The sequence below is a fragment of the Solanum pennellii genome, chromosome 10, assembly GCF_001406875.1.
Source record: "Solanum pennellii chromosome 10, SPENNV200".
NCBI lineage: Eukaryota > Viridiplantae > Streptophyta > Magnoliopsida > Solanales > Solanaceae > Solanum > Solanum pennellii.
The window spans coordinates 2,656,522-2,675,462 of NC_028646.1; the positions used below are offsets into that span (position 1 = coordinate 2,656,522).

At 28.9% G+C, this 18,941-nt stretch overlaps 4 protein-coding genes across 4 annotated transcripts; 3 read left to right on the top strand and 1 right to left on the bottom strand.

Moving 5' to 3' along the window:
* The first annotated feature begins 443 nt into the window (after positions 1 to 443).
* LOC107001681 lies at positions 444 to 1,376 on the top strand. Its single transcript, XM_015199640.2, has 2 exons — positions 444 to 618; positions 926 to 1,376. The coding sequence occupies exons 1-2, from the start codon at positions 514 to 516 to the stop codon at positions 1,064 to 1,066; spliced, it is 246 nt and encodes an 81-aa protein (XP_015055126.1). The 5' UTR covers positions 444 to 513; the 3' UTR covers positions 1,067 to 1,376.
* A 3,599-nt stretch (positions 1,377 to 4,975) lies between these two features.
* On the bottom strand, positions 4,976 to 6,634 carry LOC107032625 (GPI-anchored protein LLG2). Its single transcript, XM_015234219.2, has 3 exons — positions 6,524 to 6,634; positions 6,339 to 6,395; positions 4,976 to 5,381 (listed from the first exon to the last, which is right to left on the bottom strand). The coding sequence occupies exons 1-3, from the start codon at positions 6,603 to 6,605 to the stop codon at positions 5,011 to 5,013; spliced, it is 510 nt and encodes a 169-aa protein (XP_015089705.1). The 5' UTR covers positions 6,606 to 6,634; the 3' UTR covers positions 4,976 to 5,010.
* A 1,785-nt stretch (positions 6,635 to 8,419) lies between these two features.
* On the top strand, positions 8,420 to 12,821 carry LOC107032198 (thioredoxin 1). Its single transcript, XM_015233782.2, has 2 exons — positions 8,420 to 8,725; positions 12,305 to 12,821. Exons 1-2 carry the CDS (start codon positions 8,488 to 8,490, stop codon positions 12,616 to 12,618), a joined length of 552 nt encoding a protein of 183 aa, XP_015089268.1. The 5' UTR covers positions 8,420 to 8,487; the 3' UTR covers positions 12,619 to 12,821.
* Positions 12,822 to 17,028: 4,207 nt separating this feature from the next.
* On the top strand, positions 17,029 to 18,941 carry LOC107032257 (E3 ubiquitin-protein ligase RMA1H1). Its single transcript, XM_015233840.2, has 2 exons — positions 17,029 to 17,197; positions 18,117 to 18,941. The coding sequence occupies exon 2, from the start codon at positions 18,141 to 18,143 to the stop codon at positions 18,792 to 18,794; it is 654 nt and encodes a 217-aa protein (XP_015089326.1). The 5' UTR covers positions 17,029 to 17,197; positions 18,117 to 18,140; the 3' UTR covers positions 18,795 to 18,941.

The window sequence follows — 18,941 nt, forward strand, 5'->3', positions numbered from 1 at the left end:
ATGTTTAGTTACTATTTGAACAGTCAAAGAATATTTTTAATTAATTTCTATATATTTCTAAAAAAAAATAATATATATTTTCACATTTCTAGATTAAAATTTATCTACTTCTGAACTTGACGAGATATAACGAACATAACAAATACAGAGCATAAAGAAATATTGAATCATAATCTCACTCAAATTACGAAAAACTACATTAAATATCTAATCCTCGGCCAAAACTACACGCGCAAATTTTTTTAACGTGTGGCTTGTTCGTGCATCTCAATGCATTATAACACGACACGAGAGGGGCACAGAAGTCGATAAAGGTCAAGTAATATAAAACGAAGATCGCGCGAAAAGATAATAGTTGCCGCGTATTTAAAATGTGAATACATGCCAGCATGTCATGGGCCCAATTCAATTCATTCAACTTACCTATAAATATCTCCAATAATTTTTCATTCTCAACACATAAAAAATAACAAAAAAAAAAATTTTTTTTTTTTTTTACTTTTGCTCCAAAAAATGAAGAAATCAAGTATTTTTGTAGCTTCCATAACTGCAGCTTCTTCTGCTGTTGCTATTTCTTCTTCAAATTCTTCATCCAAAGTTCGAATTTCTCATCATCAGGTAAATAAATTTTTCCTTTTTTATGAGTTTTGTTTTTTTTGAAAAAAACAATTTCGAAGTTTTTAGTAATTGAATTTTAAATCTAATATTAGCTCATATCTTTCGTGGATCTGTAACTTTCCCTACTCAATTTTTGAATTTTTTTATTTGGTGATTTTCTGTTAAAATTTGAAAACAGATCTGGAATTTCAAATTAGATGAATAATTTAGTTCAATTGTTTTAAACTGAATATATATGAGCTTGCGTAGAAAAAAAGCTGTTATAAAAATTTTAATTTTTTTTTTTTGGGAAAAATTGTTAATTCAGGATGAAAGTTCAATGAAGAAGAAGAAGAATGAAGAAAATTCATTGAAGAAAAATGGAGAATCAAAATCTTCTTCAGACAAATTTGCACCAAAATTTGATGGATTGAGATTTATTGAGACTTTGGTTACAGCTCACAGATAAGCTAACAAGAGGGGAAAAAAGGAATTTTTTGACAGATTTATTAGTGAAAATATTATCTGAGGAAAAAATGGAATATATGAAGGTGAATTGTATGATATTAATTTTGTTTATGGGTTTTATTTTTGCTTAATTGGTGTTTAATTAGGCAATTTGATGACTGTTTTTTTTTTAATTTTAGTTTATGAGTACTATGAATGAATGAAGAGATTGAAGGAACAAAGAGGGATTTTGCTTTACTTATTTGTTGTATGAAATTGATTGGTGGGATTATAATTTTTTTTTCCATTTATCAGAAAAATATTTGATTTGATTTTATTTGTCCGAAATTAATTTGATACGACATAACTATATATATATATATATAAATATATATATAAAGTGCTAAAATGTCTTTTAATTTTATAATTTTAAATTTATTAGATATAAATTCGAGATAAAAAATTATAAAAAAATTGAGACATTTTCTTCGAAACAGACTATAGAAGTAAAGGCAAACAAACTTTTCACCGGGATAAACTTTTAAAAGTATGTTTATTTTGATAAATATTTTCTATTAGAAGTATTTTAAAAATATATATATGTTTAGAAAATAATAATTGTGATTAGCTAATCAATTCAATATTAAAGAATCAAATGTAAAAGTTTGGTCATATTTACTCATGATGTCTCTGTCTTTGCTGACATATAAACTATAATCCTATATGTATAAATTTTCACCTATTTTAATATTTCTCTGTTTTATTTTATGTGGTACTATTTGATCCGATACGAAGTTTAATAAATAAATGAAGATTTTAAATCGTTTACCAAATTGTCTTTCAAAGTGAATTTACTTTTTTCTTTCTTCATAAATGTATTAGAGTACTATTTAAAATTAAGTGGAATAATAAGGGTAAAAGAGGAATTGTACCTTTAGGTACTTGTCATATAAGAAAATGTGACATTTTTTTTGGGACTGATCAAAAAGAAAATAATGCCACGTAAAATTGGAGCGGAGGGGGTACTTTATTTGTATAAATTTTATTTTAGCTCTCGATTAAATCGATATAGGATTCAAGTCTTATATCTTGTGTTATGAATTGAGTTGGACTTGTAAGGGCTGATAAGTTAGAGTTGGTGAACAAGTCTGATTTGATTGAGAAAAATATTAAAGAATTTTATGTAGCATCAAGACTTAATTAAGAACTGATTAAAAAGGACTGTTTGAGGATTACACTCTCAACATTTCATAATTTTTTATTTTGGTTTCTGTTTGAATATTCGAAGCCAATGTTGAAGTTATTCTACAATTTCCCTTTTGTTATTAGTTATCATAGTTTTTTATTTTGGTTTTCGATCTGATATTCGAAGCTCACATTGAAGTTCCGGTTAATCTGAGTCGCGCACTGTAAGACTTATTTGAGGATTACACTCTCAATATGATTTTTTTCATACTCGATGCTCGAATCCAAACCCTCTAGTTAAGGGTGAAACAGTCTCACTACTACATTACTGCCCATATTGATTACATTCTATAGTTGTAATCCTTTCGGTATCTTGATCAATATAATTAAACCGATATGACATTATATTTCATATCTTATAATAGAGATCATAATATAAATCATCATACATGATTGGTGGATTGTTATAATATTCTTTACCTTTTATTTTGTAATAAAATAATTGGGAGAAATGGCATAATCAATTACCAGAAATACAAAAAATACAAAAGAAAAGATGTAGCAGATTTTGTTGAATTTGGTGTAATAAATTATTATTGTGACTTGTTTTCCAAGTCAAAATGGCGGCGACGTCACCCCTAAAAGCATAATATTTTGAAAAATAAAAATGTCAATTTTATATCTCAATTTTATCTAAAGTTATATGATTTTTTTCTTTTTAATTCATAATTTTTAGAATATTTTCAATAACAATAAAAACTTAAAAGATTAATTTATATAATTTTAATATTGAATCCGACTCGATTTGAGTATAAACTAGCTCATCGAATATTTTCTTGCATATTCTCAAATCTCAATCTTTATAATGCATTTCTCATCTGTTTTCCAATAACTTTATCTTTGGGTGAAGATTTTTCCACTCCTCTTTTTGCATTGTAATGGGATATTATTTAAATTCCGCACACGATGATCAATAAAACAGATTGAAAATTATGAAAAATTAGAATTTAAAAATATGTGTAAATTTATTACTCATTGTTATTAAAACAATTATTTCTTATATTTAAATTAATATTTCCTTCGTCCGAAATTGTTTATCATGTTGCGCTTTTCGAAAATCGATTTGATTAATTTTCAAAGTTAAATTAGATCATATTAATTCGATATTTTAAATAAAAAATTAAATATTCTAAACCTATATGAAAAGTACTGTAAATTGCAATTTTTTGCATATTAATATGATGAAAAAATACATCTTAAAATATTAGTCAAAGTTTTTTATAGTTTGAATCTAAAATTAGAAATCATGACAAATAATACCAAACGGAAAGAGTATATTATTTTGTTATAATTACTATTCTGCATGATTTGACATATTTCCATAGTATGGATCATAGTTTCGTCACTTCGAGAGCTATCTTATGTTAGGATTTTTTTTCTTGAGTCGAAAATTTATCAAAAACAAATTCTCTATCTTTAAGATAGGAGGAAAAAGTTTAGTAAACACTCCTTTTTTTTTATTATTCAAATTTTATTTTGTGAAATTATACTGTATATTGATTATATCTAATAATAAATTATCAAATTCTAAAAATAATTGTGACGATAGAGTACACTACTTCACAAAAAAGAGGATGACATAATTAGTTAAAAAATTATAATTGCATTTATATGGGTATCGAGTCAACCTAATCCTACTCGACATTGATTCATAGTTGAGAGGGATTAACAATCTCTCCATTTACTTAAATGTTAATTATCTATATATAATGACATAATTTTCTCATAAAATAATTTGATTTCAAATAATTTTATATAGCTAAAATCCATTTGTATATGTAAATAATCTCCAGGATTCATTAGTCACGCTTCAATATCAATATCAAACGCAAAGTATGAAACAAAAAAAAATATGTGATCCTAAGGGTGGAACGGTTAGATTAAAGTCACAGTATAATTATGTAATATGCAAGGATTTATGAGATAATAGTTATTATCTTAAAACTATGTTATCAGTTAAAAGTTTGGCTCATTTAGGTCATTACCATTAAAGAAAAGACTTATTTTTTAACAATGGTTTTGCAAAATCATTTTTATAATTTGGCCACGTCAAATTTTTTAATAAAAAAAATCATAATTCTAAAAAAAATTGACTTATTTTTTTTTGATCTTTTTATTAAATAAATTGATGCCGTGGCCGAATTATAATTGGCCACGTCATCAATTTTTTTAATAAAAAAATTAAAATTCTGAATAAAAAATAAATTTTTTAAAATTCTTTTATTAAAAAAAATTGATGACGTGGCCTAATTAGAATTGACCACGTGTCAAAAATGATATTTCAAAACCACCATTAAAAATAATGACATGAATGAGCCTTTTCTTTAATGATAATGACATAAATGAACCAAACTTTTAACTGATTGCATAAATGAACTTTTTCTAAAAGTTCAATGGCATATTTGAGCCTTTTAATCACTATAAACTCCCATAAGAACAATAAATAAAAGGATGCAAAAAATTGAATTAAAAGAAACTACACCCAATAACCCTAGCTTGAAAATTAGTGTTCTTGAATTTTCGCACCGCTTGCCCCACGGGATAAACGATGTCAAAAGTTCAAAATCATCCACCTCTAAAACTATTTTTATAAATTACCCGTTAATAAAAAGAATTATTACAGATCTCAAATATAATGTTATATTTAATTAAATAAGAGTATTACATATGAAAAAAAGAACCAAAATGAAAATTAAAAAGACTTATCCATCATCATTCATTTCATATATTCAACATTAATATAATTAAAAAAGTGGTTATCACCATTAGAATCATTGAACATTTAGTACCCTTTGAAGAATTCCTCTTTTGTTCATCACTTTTGGATTCTGGCTGAATAACATCTTTGCAATTTAGGCCTTCTTTGTCCTCTTTGCACATATTTGCAAATAGGCCAGGTGGATATTTGCCATATAGATTAATGTAATTAAACATAGTTGTAGCACATCCATTTTGCACATCATTTATTTCTTGTGTATGTTTGCATGCTAATTGTTTGAATGCATTGCAACATATTGATGAATTGTAGTGAGGTCCTTTGCATTGGCTTGTTATGATGGTGTAGTTTTCCCTTTCAAAATCAATGGGACAATCTTTGAGAGAAAAAAAAGAGAAGAAAAAGAAAGAAGAGAAAAAGTCAAGATCGTGACAAGTCAGAATTTTCACCGAGAAATCAGATTTAAAATATAATGAAGTAAATACAGAAAAAAGCTATATGTAGACTCAAGCAGGGATGTTAAGTTTAGTCTATAAAAATATAACTCATTCAACTTGTTCAAACTTGAGCCGATTAATTGTATTGAATATGTATTTATTTAGGGGCTAGTGCACCAATAATTGATTCGAGGATCGTTATGTAAGACACATTCAAAAGTTATAAAATACTTAATGTGAACATATTTTAAAATAAATATTAGATTTACGAAATTAAAGTTGAAAATTCGAGTCTAAACTTCAAAAAAAACTTCAAATTGCTTGTATAATTAAAATATCGAACAAGTAAAGAGGTCAAAACAAAAATTGATTTTGTTTATAGGTAACATCATTTAATAAAAAGCCAACAACTATGATTTTTCGTGTCAAATAACTTCAACCTTTACTACAAGTTAAATACTTCAAACTTTTTTAAATATAATTTGAACAATAAATATAGAATCGACTACCAATGCAATTTTTATATTTATTCATGGGTTAATTAGGGTTACGAATCAAACCATTTTGACTTGAACAAACATTAGGCGCATTATGACTCAAACTATTTATCAATTCGAATCATTTTATCCAAATATAGTTCTAACAGTGTAACTCGTTCATTTGACACCTCTTCTCAATTTCAACTCTTTCTTAGGAGCAATAATTCTCGAAAATTAAGCAATTTTTCGAGCTTTCAAGACAAACGTTTTAATATATAATTTAAAAGAAAAAACAAGCCTAAAACATATAAAATCATAAAATTAATTGCATTAACATAAAATTTTAAAAAAACACATAAGAATCAAACAAGAAATATAACAATAATAACAATAAAAAGGGATTAAATTTATACTAACTTCCTTGTTGTTGAAGAAGGGCACGTCCCGTATGAACACGAGCCTCAAGCACATCATCTGTTCGAACAACAATAATAATTACGTCTCAGTCTTTCATAAATAAAAAAAAAAAACAAGAACAATTTTTTTTTGTTAATAACCAAATTTGAATATAAAAAATAATTTAAAAAAATGTAGGAATTTACGTTTGATATATAATGGAGAAGAATATGACAAGCCAACAAGAAAAAAGAAGAGAAACAAAAAGAAGAATTTTTGGAAGCCCATTAAAGCTTCTCTTCTTCTTTTGGCAAATAATTATGAATTTTTTCTTAATTAACCTATTTTTTTTATTTTTGCTAGAATTTTCTTCAAATACAAAAAAAACTTTTGAATATTTTTTTGAATTTGTTTTTGTTTAGAGAGAGAAATGTTAAATGAATAAAGAGCGGAAGCTAATGAAAATAAAAGAGAAATACTAGGAGAAAATAAAGGGCTTTTAAAGGCTCTTTAATTTCTCTATTTACAAGAATTAAATGTTATTTTAGTTAATCAAACGGTTCAAATCTGTCTCTGAATTATAGTATCGTCTAAAATAAATAACGTTGCGTATATATAATAAAAATTTGAAATATTAGTTATATCGAATAAGTTGGTTTTTGTTTTTCCAAAAAAATCTTGTTTCGTCTTCGTTGTTATTAAAATTGCTTGATTCTGTCTTATTTTATTTTTCCTTTTAGTTAATTTAAAAAAGAACGATATTTTTTTATATATTTAACAATTTAATTTTAAATGCTCATTTTTACCTGAATATTTATAGTTTTACAAATATGTATGATTTATTTTAGATCCCAAAATTTCAAATAAAATAATTTTAAAAATTATATTAAATTAAATTATATCACATAAATTAAAATGAATGTACATAATTTATTTGCAAACTTTAAAGGTAAATTCATTTAACTTCAACTAAAGGTAATTAAGTATCAATAACTATTATAATAACTTTCGGAAAACTTTCAATCTAATTAATTGAACTCTATAATTTTCTCTCTGTTGACCTACGTTACTAATTTATCTCAACTAAATTTAAAATAGTTAAAAAATACCCTCCATTTACATTCATCTGTTATTCATTTCAAGAATAAGTTTTCATTTATTTTAAAATTTCATAATAGTGCATGGTCACTATAATTTCTATCATATCTTCTGCTGTTATGGTAAGTACTTTGTGCGCACTGGATAAATCTCCACTATATAATACTTGCAACTCACTCGATATACGAAATGTAAAGTGTATTAGCAAGAAATTTTTCTTTTTTACTTTTCACTTTTGACATATAAAGAATTTATTTTTAATATTTTATTAATATTAAACATTAATTAGTAAAAATAATGTAGTAAAATATTTATATTCATAATCTTTTTCTTGATGAATGTATAATATTAAACTGTTATAAGTAAAACGAAGGGAGAAAATATATTAAAAAGATTCTTTTATTTTTGTATTGGCTAGCGATAACAATATAAAAGGTAAATTTAGTCATTTTGTAAGTTCGAAGACAAAAATGGATTATTTTCAAATTTTAAATAAATTTACTGAAATTCAACGGAAGGTAATTAAGTATCACTATTTATGAATAATCTTTTAAAGAGGATAAATGCATGTCACAGACTCATGGTATATCATTTTAATTAATTAAATGTGTAATAAGGTTTTTTAATGTCTTTATGTTAATATTTTATCCCTAAAATATTTAAGTATCTGATCAAATACTATAACACCAAACTCAAACTCGAGCCCAAACCGTTTAACACAAACAAAAACCCTTCTACCAATCTAACGATAACACAAATTCCAAACCTGATCCCAACTTGGGCCTTGACTCTCAATTCCAACCAAAAGTTCAACTCCCAATTCTGATAATGACTCGAGACTTAACCCTAATTTGAAATTCAACCCGACCCGATCCAAATTCAAGGTCAAGTCTCGAGTTGATGTCAAATTGCGGTACCAAAATAAAGTTAAAAATATTTGAATTAATTCGGCTCCGATACGAATAAGAAAGAAAAAAGATGGAGCCTAGTGCAGCTGTATAAATGTGTCTTTTTCACATTTGCATTATAATAAAACATAGAAATCGTCAACTAGTCGCACAGTTTCCCTCCTATGTCGACAATTCTCGATTCAGTCGCCATCTCTTCAATTTTTTCCTCTAATCTCCGCCCATCCCTCCGCCCCTCGCCGCCGTTCTCCGCCGCATGGGACCGCCGTTCCCCTCTGAAATTCACCGGCTTTTCTATATCCTATAACCCTTTTAATAATCAAGTTTCACTTGCATCTTCTTCAAGGATTTGTCGCCGCACAAATAGCGTCTCCGGCGAAGCTTCCGATGTTGTCTTCGATGGTTCGTTCTCATTTCCCCCTTTTAAAAGCTTTTTTTTTTACTACACCATGCGTTTCTATATTTCGCTTCTTGAGATTCAAACTAGGGAACATTTTAAAATGTAATATTTGTTTCGTTATATTGATATGAGAAGAATCGCATGTAATTTTAAAATAATTAAATTTAATTTTGAAATGTCATAGTTGATTTGATTGAATTTAGGTTTGAATATTAATCGAATTGACTAACCACAAGTGAAGCGATAAAAATGACACATAAAATAGGACAGAGGAAGGTGACAAAGATGTGACTTAGTGGTTAACGAAGTAGTTTGAGCACCGTGAGGTGTCAGGATCAAATCCATACAAAAATACTAACCGACTTCTTTCTATTTGTTCTAGCTTTGATAGACAGAGTTAAGAGTTATGTGGTACATGTTGTTGGTGAGAGGTGACAGGTATCTTGTAGAATTAGTTGAGGTGCAAGATTAAAAAAAATGGGATGGAGGGAGTATTAGATTTTTCACAAGATATGATCTTTTCTTGAATTTCCGGGTTGTGATGGTTTACTATGTAGATTTATGTCTAACCTCGTTAATCTTTGTGTTATTTTTTTGTGATTGTGTGTTAGTTAACTCACTATTATCTGCAACAGAATCTAACTACTCTAAGGACTAGTTTGGTGCAATCTGTATCCACTTCTTAAAATCATGAATCCGCCATTGTTGTTGCTTCTTCTCGTTGTAAATGGGTTGACAGTACCTAAACATCATGTTATTATGGAACTGCTTTTGTAGACTATTTTATAGCGTCAAATATTATAGCGTGGTAATAACAAAAGACAGACCTATCACCACTAAGATATGATTTTTTTTGGTCATCGAAAGAAAGACGAATGTATGCAACAGTTGTAAATACATGCTACATGAAGTAAGAGAGAGTAAATATTATGTAGAGCATAACAGGATAGCAATAAGGAGAATGCGTGGTCAATGAAGTGGGTTGAGCACCATGACGTCTCATGTTCAAAGCAGAGTAGTGACAAAAACACTAGGTGAATTCTTCCTTCATGCTCTTCCTTTGGTGGACAAAGTTACTAGGTACCTGTTGCGGGTAGGAGGTGACACATATCCTGTGGAATTAGTGGAGTTGTACGCAAGTTGGCCAGGACATTACAGTTATGAGTTATCCCAAAAATACAAAGAAGAGGATATATTAGTTTAAGTTTCAGCTACTAGCTTATTGCATTTTGAAGATGTTTGCTTACTCCCTCTGTTCCAAAAATCAGCTGCATATATTGGATGTATCTCTGGCTGTTAGGAAGGTTGAATAATACAGCCAGTTTACTCGTGTAAGGGTTTCAACACTGTACAATATAAGCATGTTCTTCTCTCTTTTCTGAGGACGTGACTTCCTTTTCCTATAAGCTGCAAATGTGGATTGGACCTACTTTTGATGCGAGGGAAGAAGTAGAATCCTTTTTTTTTTGAAACTGGTAACATGGAAGAAGTAGAATCCTAGATACAAGACATCATGAAAAATTTCATGCTAGTTGTAATATGCTGACGTCGAGCTAATGTGCGTTGTTGCTAATTACTGTGGGTAGTTTATTAAGGTTTCAGGGGCAGAGGCAGGTTCTGGATCTCGTCGTCACTGAGATATCGTAGATTACGTAGTAGGGGTGAATTTATTAGTATGTCATAGGAAATGTCCTGCAATTTAACAATGGTCACATCTTCTTGATTATCAAGATGGCATGAAGGATCAAGAGCTCTCGACATGGTATTAGTATTCATCTATTGAAATCCTAAGAACTGCTTAGCTGATTTCAAATATGCTCAATTGAAGGGATGGACAAAGACTTCTGAAAAAATTTCAGTACCATGAGAAACACATCTAGGTACTGAGGAAAAAGTTAGGTAGTCTGAACTGGAGAAGTCAAATATCTGATGATAAACATGATTTAGCGTAAAATGCTATAGAGCACTATCTGAGTTGAGTGTTTTCTATGAGAGGAATTATGACAAAAATATCAGCTAGATTAGTGTATAGGGAGAGATGTGTGGGGGGTAGTGGTTCATTCCGCTTACACTATCTCTCTTCTTGGAGATACTGTGATGTGACTATATTGAATGGGAGTGTTTTTCTAGGTTAGTGCTTGTTAAGATATATACTTGAAAGAAAGTGATGTGGTTATTTTGCATGTACCCGCAGTTGAGGAGTAAGCACGTTGGTTATGATTGATATAAAAATCATGAGACCTTAAAGCCATGATAATAATGTCAATTGATACTAAGTGATTTTCATGGAAGGAGATCAAAGGAGAAGAGTGACTGGTGTTGGAGCAAAGGACTTTTCATAGTAAACAAGAGCTAGTGCTAGCTTAAGAAAGGAACATCTTTCCGATGGTATTTTGGTAAACAAGTTTTATTCCACGTGTTACAAAGGATAAGAGTGATTTAGCAATACTTCTCCATAACTGGCAAACAAGTTCTTGTTCGTGTACTTAATATTTCTTCTTGTAATTATCTTCTTCTAACTTTCTTGGGGCAAAAGAACTTCCTTTCAGAGTGGCCTGGGATGCATTGTAGCCAACGAGAGTACTACCCATAGCGAAGGCTTTTTTTTAATAAAAAATTTGGTTGTGTATGTTACTCTGCATTTTTTATAAGAAGAGTGCACACTCTCCGTCCTATTTTGGGAGTTGAGTCGTCATCACACTCTTGGGACTTTCGAGTTCTTTCTTCATTGAACTAACAAAACTGAAAGGGTTTGCTACAAATTTTCTTCCAACAAGTAAGCATTACTGTAAAAATTGTTGCTTTGCCTGGCACATGAGAGGTTGTGCAGTGAAAATTACTATTGATCAGTTAGCTTTGATGTCCTTGGATGCAAGATCATGAAATTGTCTTGGAGGAAAAAAGAAGGGAAACCATGGAAGAGAACTTTTGAGCTATCCATTTATTTCGTAGTTTTTTTTAATTCAACGATTGCACAATTTTTCAGGTTTACTTTCTTCAAAAGCAGACGTAAAACTTTGTTAGTAGTAGGTTCCTGAGACTTTTTACCGACATTATTGCTTCCTCACATTTAAAGTGAATTCTCAAGCACATAGAGAAAACCTTAGCAATTGATCCCATGGTTTGACACCGTGATTCCAAAAAGAATTTAGGGTATATCTATTTTGTTGAAAGCTTGGACTAGTACAGTTTGTTAATATCATTCTGTAACTTACACTTCCCATAACACGGACAAAGGTGTAGCCTAGTGGTCAATAAAGTAGGTGATTTATTCCCATTTGTCTAAGCCATGATGAACAAAGTTATCTGGTATTGTCGGAAGATAGCCAGTATCTGGTAAAATAGTCGTGGTACGACCAAACTGGCTTAGGTACCAATGTCGTAATAAAAGAAACTTACACTTCCTTTATGTCTGGCCAATATATATATCGGTATTGGTGGAAGATAGCCACTACCTGGTAAAGTAGATGTATATCGAGCAACTATGCATTTGGAGGAGGTTCATCACTGGTTGAAAGTTTTAGCTTCCCAGACAAATTTACCTAATCTTCTTCTATGGTTCATTTTCTGTTCTTTTTCAGTTCCTAGCGTGACAGAGGAAACATGGGATTCACTTGTTCTCAACGCTACTGAACCTGTGGTGGTTGAGTTTTGGGCTCCCTGGTGTGGACCATGTCGCATGTTCCATCCAGTAATCAGTGATCTTGCAAAGCAATACACAGGAAGGGTGAAGTGCTTCAAGTTGAATACCGATGACAGCCCTTCTGTAGCATCTAGATATGGAATCCGAAGCATCCCAACGATAATGATCTTCGTTAACGGAGAGAAGAAAGATGCTATCATTGGTGCTGTACCCAAAACAAGTCTAACTGCCAGCATAGACAAATTCTTGTAGAAGCTGCTGAATGGTAAAAGCCAAAAGCTACATTTGCTTTGTTTTGTCTTCTTTTTTGTTTCTTTTGAATGGTAACTACACTTAGTTTTGAGCTTTTAAACTTCAATGAAGTTCATTTTACCAGAATTAGAGGTGTTAATATTGATCCATGGAAGTATATTCAACCCGAATATTTGAATTTGATTTGGCGCTATTGGATTAAACTCGTCGTTTGATCCGTTTTGACCCAAAGCAAACTTTGGGCTGGTTGATTCGTGATCTATTTTATACTCCTACTTCAATTTGTTTGTCTTTATTTTTTAGTCTATTTAAAAAAGAACGTCTTATTCTTTTTTGATCACTCTTAAGGTCTCAATTTTTACGTTTCATGTTTAAGACTACGGGTATCTAAAGAATATTTTGATATATTTTTATAAATTTGTGGTTTATAACCCACTCAACCATTTGTCTTGTTTAGGGAAAGCACAAAAGGATTTTGGGAGAGGGTAAGTTAAAAGTTTAACTAATTATGCATTTAAGTCTAACTCGACTTCGAAAGCTAGCTCATAAAAAAGAATTATTCAAGTTCGTATAACAATACGAAAGTTTTAACACCCCTTACATCCCCAAACGGTAAAATGGAGCGCGGACAGTATAATTATCATGTATTGCATGGAGTGTGGACATGAAGCATAACTCAATTCTAAAAACTAATTTATAAAAATATAATTGTCCGAGTTTATAATATATAGACCTTAAATACAACATTAAATAAAATCAATCAAACAAATTGAGACGGAAATATTCCTTAATTGACAAATGACAAATCACATAGACTCTTCGAGAAGCAAAGCTTTGAATAATAGCAATAAGGAAGCTTTCATCATTCTGACGAACCAATGATAATATCAACACACCATGCTCTCATTTTCTAGTCGATAACAAGCAAATTAATGTTTGTTTTAATAATATTTATATAAACATAACATATTTGATATATTTTTTTAAAATCTCGGATAATTTATAGCCGTTACAATTTTTATCAGTGAGCTCTTTTATTGAAAGTAACAAGAGTTGTCGACTGATTGTGTCTTTGAAGATTTTTCACGTAAAATTATGTGATCTTCCTTTTCATTATTATTGCTTTTGTTAATATTGTCTCACAACATTTTATATTACGAAGTCAAGATTTTTACAAAAAAATAAAATATAATTATAGTTATAAAAAAAAAAGCTTTTATTACACAAAAAATAATATTATTTTATAATATAGTACAACGGAAAAGATGATAATGAAATGTTTCTAACTAGTTAAATTTAGTTAAAAAAGATGTCCTTCTTTCATCTGAATTTAAAAATGCCCTCGATGTTATTTTAAAGTTACTAAAATCTAAAATTAGTACCAAAAATCTTAAGCCACTAGGAACATAGATTTTCAAGAACATAGTTTTGATGTTGTAGTTTAATTAACTTTGATAAATTACAATATTTACTAATTAATTTAGATCAACCGCGTAGTACTAATCAAGGTATTAATTAGTCAAATCGAGAAAGTTTAAAAGTGTATAGTACGATACTCGTCTATGTTAATTAATTAATTTAATTAATTAATTAATAATAGTACTGATTTATTTATTATATAGTCAGAGTATGTCTACTAATGATTTAAGAAAATGTTAATTAGCCTATTATACCTACCAGTGTGAAAATAAAAAAGAAAGCTCTAAATTAGAATAATTAAATTGGGTGATAATATAAATACTAATAACTTGGACTTTAATGTTATATACTAATTGCCAGGGTAGATAAGGCCTTAACTTAACTATCAAGGTATGACTTTGATCTTGAAATTAAAGTCTTCGATGAGGAGGTGTGAGAGATCAAAGATCGATTATAATGGATCTGATGTAGATCGAGGAGAGTTGATTATATAAAATTTGATATATTTTTAGCTTAATAAAGATATAATTCTAATAGGAGAATATTTATAGAATCATGGATTATGGTAGAAAATTAATAGTTAATCGAATATTATTGTTATCCTATGGATTAAGCTTATGGTATATCGTATTGGGGTTTTATGCGATAAGAATGTATAGCCAATGCTTAAGGATAAATGCTACAGAGTGAAGATCAGATCTACATCATAAAAACACGAATAATATTTACATATATCTTTTCTTATTTTCTCAGATCTAACTTACTAAATTACGCTATATATTATTATTATCATACAAAATTATTACTTCTAATTGATATAATATTCAATCAAAGGATTTACTCTTAGAACTCTTTGACTTTTTTTAAGTTTACATTTTAACCTCTAATTCTTGGACGGAATTAAATTAAAATGAAAATATATGATGTCAACGTTCTTTAGAGGTCCATTGGTATATACTTTTGAAAATGTTGCAAATATATTATATTTGTGTATATATAGAATCTAATCTTAATTAAAATGGCACATATAATCTATTTAATTATAATGATATGTATGTGTGTGTGATCAACTAAACATAATATATGCGTTATATGACAATTCACGTAAGATAAATTTGTATAAAATTAAACAAACAAACACACATGTCTTTAATTACATGACAATTCACGTAAATAACTTGTTCTGATTTGTTTCATGCCACATAGAACACATATGGTATCATATAAGACCTCGTGTGTTTATTTATTTAATTTTTTTTATATATATATATTTAATTGTCTACTTATGAACATCTAAAATTAAAGGACAAATATATCAATTAAAATCAAATATAATAAGATATTTATATATAATGTGTCATTTATTTATTCTTAGATACCCAACATACAATTTTCATAGGTATATACAAAACGTTGATTGCTTTCTAATTTTTAATTAATCATAGAATTAGCACAAAATATTTTTTTAAATTAAGGCGGCTTCTTAAAATATTGGAAGCCACTAGGAAGTTAGTTTTTTTAGAACATAGTTTTGATGTTGCAATTTAATTCACGCGTAATTATTGATCTTAATATTAATTAGTCAAAATCAAGAAAGTAAATGTAAAGTAGGATACTCATTTTATTTTTTATTTTTTTGTATAGTAGTGTTTATTATTATTATTAAATTAGTGTCTACAAACGATTAGGAAATTGCTAAATAGTATATTATATTAATATATTATACACCTACCAATGTGAAAAGGAAAAAAAAGGTCCCACAAAACTAAAAATAGTTTGTAAAAAAAAAAAATCTAAATTAAAATAAAGAAAGTGGGTGATAAAGAATATTAAGGATTTTTGAAATGTAGTATGACTTTGATTTTGATATTGAAGGCCTTTAAGAAGTTGGTGATGATAAATTCAAATAGTAAAGGCAATTTTTTTTTAAAAATATTGGGCAAAAGTGAGCAACAATTATATAGGTTATAATATATTTATACATATTAAGAACATAATTTTAAATAGAAGAATTTAAATATTACGAATTAAAATAAAAAATAAATAGCTATCGTGTGTTTTTGTTATTTCTAATACATTAATGTCGTCATTGTTTTTTTATATATACTTGTCGTGCTTTTTCTAGTGTTTGTTATATTTCTTTTATATGTATGTTTTTTAATATGTATTATTTTAGTTAGAATTTTTTTGAAACAATTTATTAATCTAATAGTGAAATTATAATTTTTTTCAAAAGAGTCTCGAATATGAATAAGAGTCATTTAGATTGATTTAAAAAAAGTTGCTTTTAAATCAAAAATGTAAAGTCAAATTAAAATGACTTTTATTGCAAAAAATAAAAAGTAGGAAGAGACATACTTTTAGTTTTTGACTTATTTTAAGTTATCTTTTACTTTACCAGACACTTTATAACTTATTTTAAGTCATTTTTTAAACTTATTTTAAGTTATTTTTTTATATTCGTCAAAGACTTTTAGAAGTCAAAAACTGACTTAAAAATATGTTTGATCGACGTTTACACTCAAAGCATATATATAAACAAATTAAAGAAATTTCGACATTTACTAATATACATATAAAAAAAAATTACTTTAATTATATATATATCAAAAATAGGTCCAATAGAAAGTTACGTATAAACTCTACACTCTTCGATTTACTCGTAAAACTATATTGAGCATGTGACTATGACTATTTGATCCTTATCCCAAACAGGATTCACTAATTACTATTTTTGCCATTTTATAAATTTTATTATAAAATAAAATCGAAAAATAGGCAACAAAAAAGTGGAAAAATACAAAAAAAAAAAAGTGTAATAGACATTGTTTGTCATTACCACGTAGGCCAACAAAGTTCTCTTATCCAAAAACAAATTTTATAACTTTGCTATTTAAAAAGTTTTTTTTTTTTTTTATAATTTTTATTTTATTACGCGCTAAAATTATTATTTTTCTATACAGACAAAAAAAACCCTGCATCTATAGGTGCATTTTTTTGTATATATATATTAAAGCCCAACCCCTAATTTACTTCATTCTATCTTCACTTTGCTTCTTTATATCACTCACTATAACATTGAAGAGTTTTTTCCTTTTTTTTTTTTGATTGGGAGTTGTGAAAATCATCAGTTAAAAGGACAATCTTGATCTGTATTCAGGTAATTATATTCAAAAAGATTAGACCCTTTTTGTGGTTTCTGGGTTTTTTATCAAAAATAATCTCTCTTACTTTAAACACTTTTAACACCCCATTTGTGAGATATGTTGTTGTTGGTGTTTTTTGGAAAGTTTTGTGGTTTTATTTATGTATTTTGATTGAAAAGATTGGAGCTTTTTGTGGTTTAGTTGGTGATTTGAAAAGTGTTTTGAGGTTTTATGGCTGTATTTTGATTGAAAAGATTAGAGCTTTTTGTGGTTTTGAAAAGTTTTGAGGTTTTCTTGATGTATTTTGATTGAAAAGATTAGAGCTTTTTGTGGTTTTGAAAAGTTTTGAGGTTTTCTTGATGTATTTTGATTGAAAAGATTGGAGCTTTTTGTTGGTGTTTTGAAAAGTTTTGAGGTTTTATTTATGTATTTTGATAGAAAAGATTAGAGCTTTATGTAGTTTTGAAAAGTTTTGAGGTTTTCTTGATATATTTTGATTGAAAAGATTAGAGCTTTTTGTGGTTTTCTTGATGAATTTTGATTGAAAAGATTAGAGCTTTTTTGTGGTTTTGTTGGTGTTTTGAGGTTTTCTTGATGTATTTTGATTGAAAAGATTTTTGTAGTTTTGTTGGTGTTTTGATGTTTTCTTGATGTATTTTGATTGAAAAGATTTAGAGCTTTTTGTGGTTCAATTGGTGTTTGATAAGTTCTATACAGAGTTGGGAATTGGGATTTTTTGTTTTCAATAGTTCAGTTTTTGTACATTGTAGTTATGCAGACTTACACTGCAATATCTCTTGGGATTGAGTGTCTTTGTAGGTGAAATGACGATAGTTGTGTGACTTTTTGACATAAAATTGTTAGTTGAGTGACTCGTAGTTGTATCTAGTTAAGATCATTGGTTTCTAATCGTTTGGCATTTGTTTTCTATAGGCACTAGAAAGCAAGAAACAAGATATGGCGTTGGATCTTCATTTCGAAGAACAGATAGCAGAGAGTACCTTTAACGAATGTCATAATAGCCCCTTACAGAAATGGAAGACGTTTGATGATGACAATCGCGCTAGTGGTTTTGATTGTAACATATGTTTGGACGTTGTAAAAGATCCCGTGGTTACATTTTGCGGTCACCTTTATTGTTGGCCTTGTATCTACAAGTGGATTCAATTCCAGGGCGCCTCGGATCACCAAAAGCCACAATGTCCTGTTTGCAAAGCTAAAGTTTCACAAAAGGAGTTGATTCCGCTCTATGGCCCTGGCCAAGCAACAAAACCATCTGAAGACGGCGTTACAAGTAAAGGCATGGTCATACCACAAAGGCCTCTAAGGCCAACATGTAGTGGGGATACAGCAACTACAACAAATTCACTTCCATCGCAACAACTTAACCATCGACAACAGCCACATTCAGGGAGCTACACGGCCTCACCAACCGTGATTGGTGAAGTGGTTTATGCAAGAGTCTTTGGGAACGCATGTCCAAACTCGTATAACCTTGAAATAAACACGAGTTTGAGAATGAGAAGGCAGCTATTACACGCGGATAGATCACTTGGAAGATTATATTTCTTCCTCTTCTGTTGTGTATTGGTATGCCTTCTCTTGTTTTGATCACTTTTCGCGCTACATTGTGTGTAATTTGTATATACGTTTACCTTATTAGATGCTGAATATACGAGCTTCGCTCAATGTAACATGTCTTCGAAGCTTTTTCTGTTCTTCATGCTGGCTAATACACAATTTTATTCTTAACCTAAA

Coding starts and splice junctions, on each gene's coding strand:
- LOC107001681 (XM_015199640.2), top strand. CDS start 514: ATGAAGAAATCAAGTATTTTTGTAGCTTCCATAACTGCAGCTTCTTCT. Junction 619..925: donor TTCGAATTTCTCATCATCAG/GTAAATAAATTT, acceptor TTGTTAATTCAG/GATGAAAGTTCAATGAAGAA.
- LOC107032625 (XM_015234219.2), bottom strand. CDS start 6,605: ATGGGCTTCCAAAAATTCTTCTTTTTGTTTCTCTTCTTTTTTCTTGTT. Junction 6,396..6,523: donor TTCTCCATTATATATCAAAC/GTAAATTCCTAC, acceptor TTGTTCGAACAG/ATGATGTGCTTGAGGCTCGT. Junction 5,382..6,338: donor CCTTCTTCAACAACAAGGAA/GTTAGTATAAAT, acceptor TTTCTCTCAAAG/ATTGTCCCATTGATTTTGAA.
- LOC107032198 (XM_015233782.2), top strand. CDS start 8,488: ATGTCGACAATTCTCGATTCAGTCGCCATCTCTTCAATTTTTTCCTCT. Junction 8,726..12,304: donor TTCCGATGTTGTCTTCGATG/GTTCGTTCTCAT, acceptor GTTCTTTTTCAG/TTCCTAGCGTGACAGAGGAA.
- LOC107032257 (XM_015233840.2), top strand. CDS start 18,141: ATGGCGTTGGATCTTCATTTCGAAGAACAGATAGCAGAGAGTACCTTT.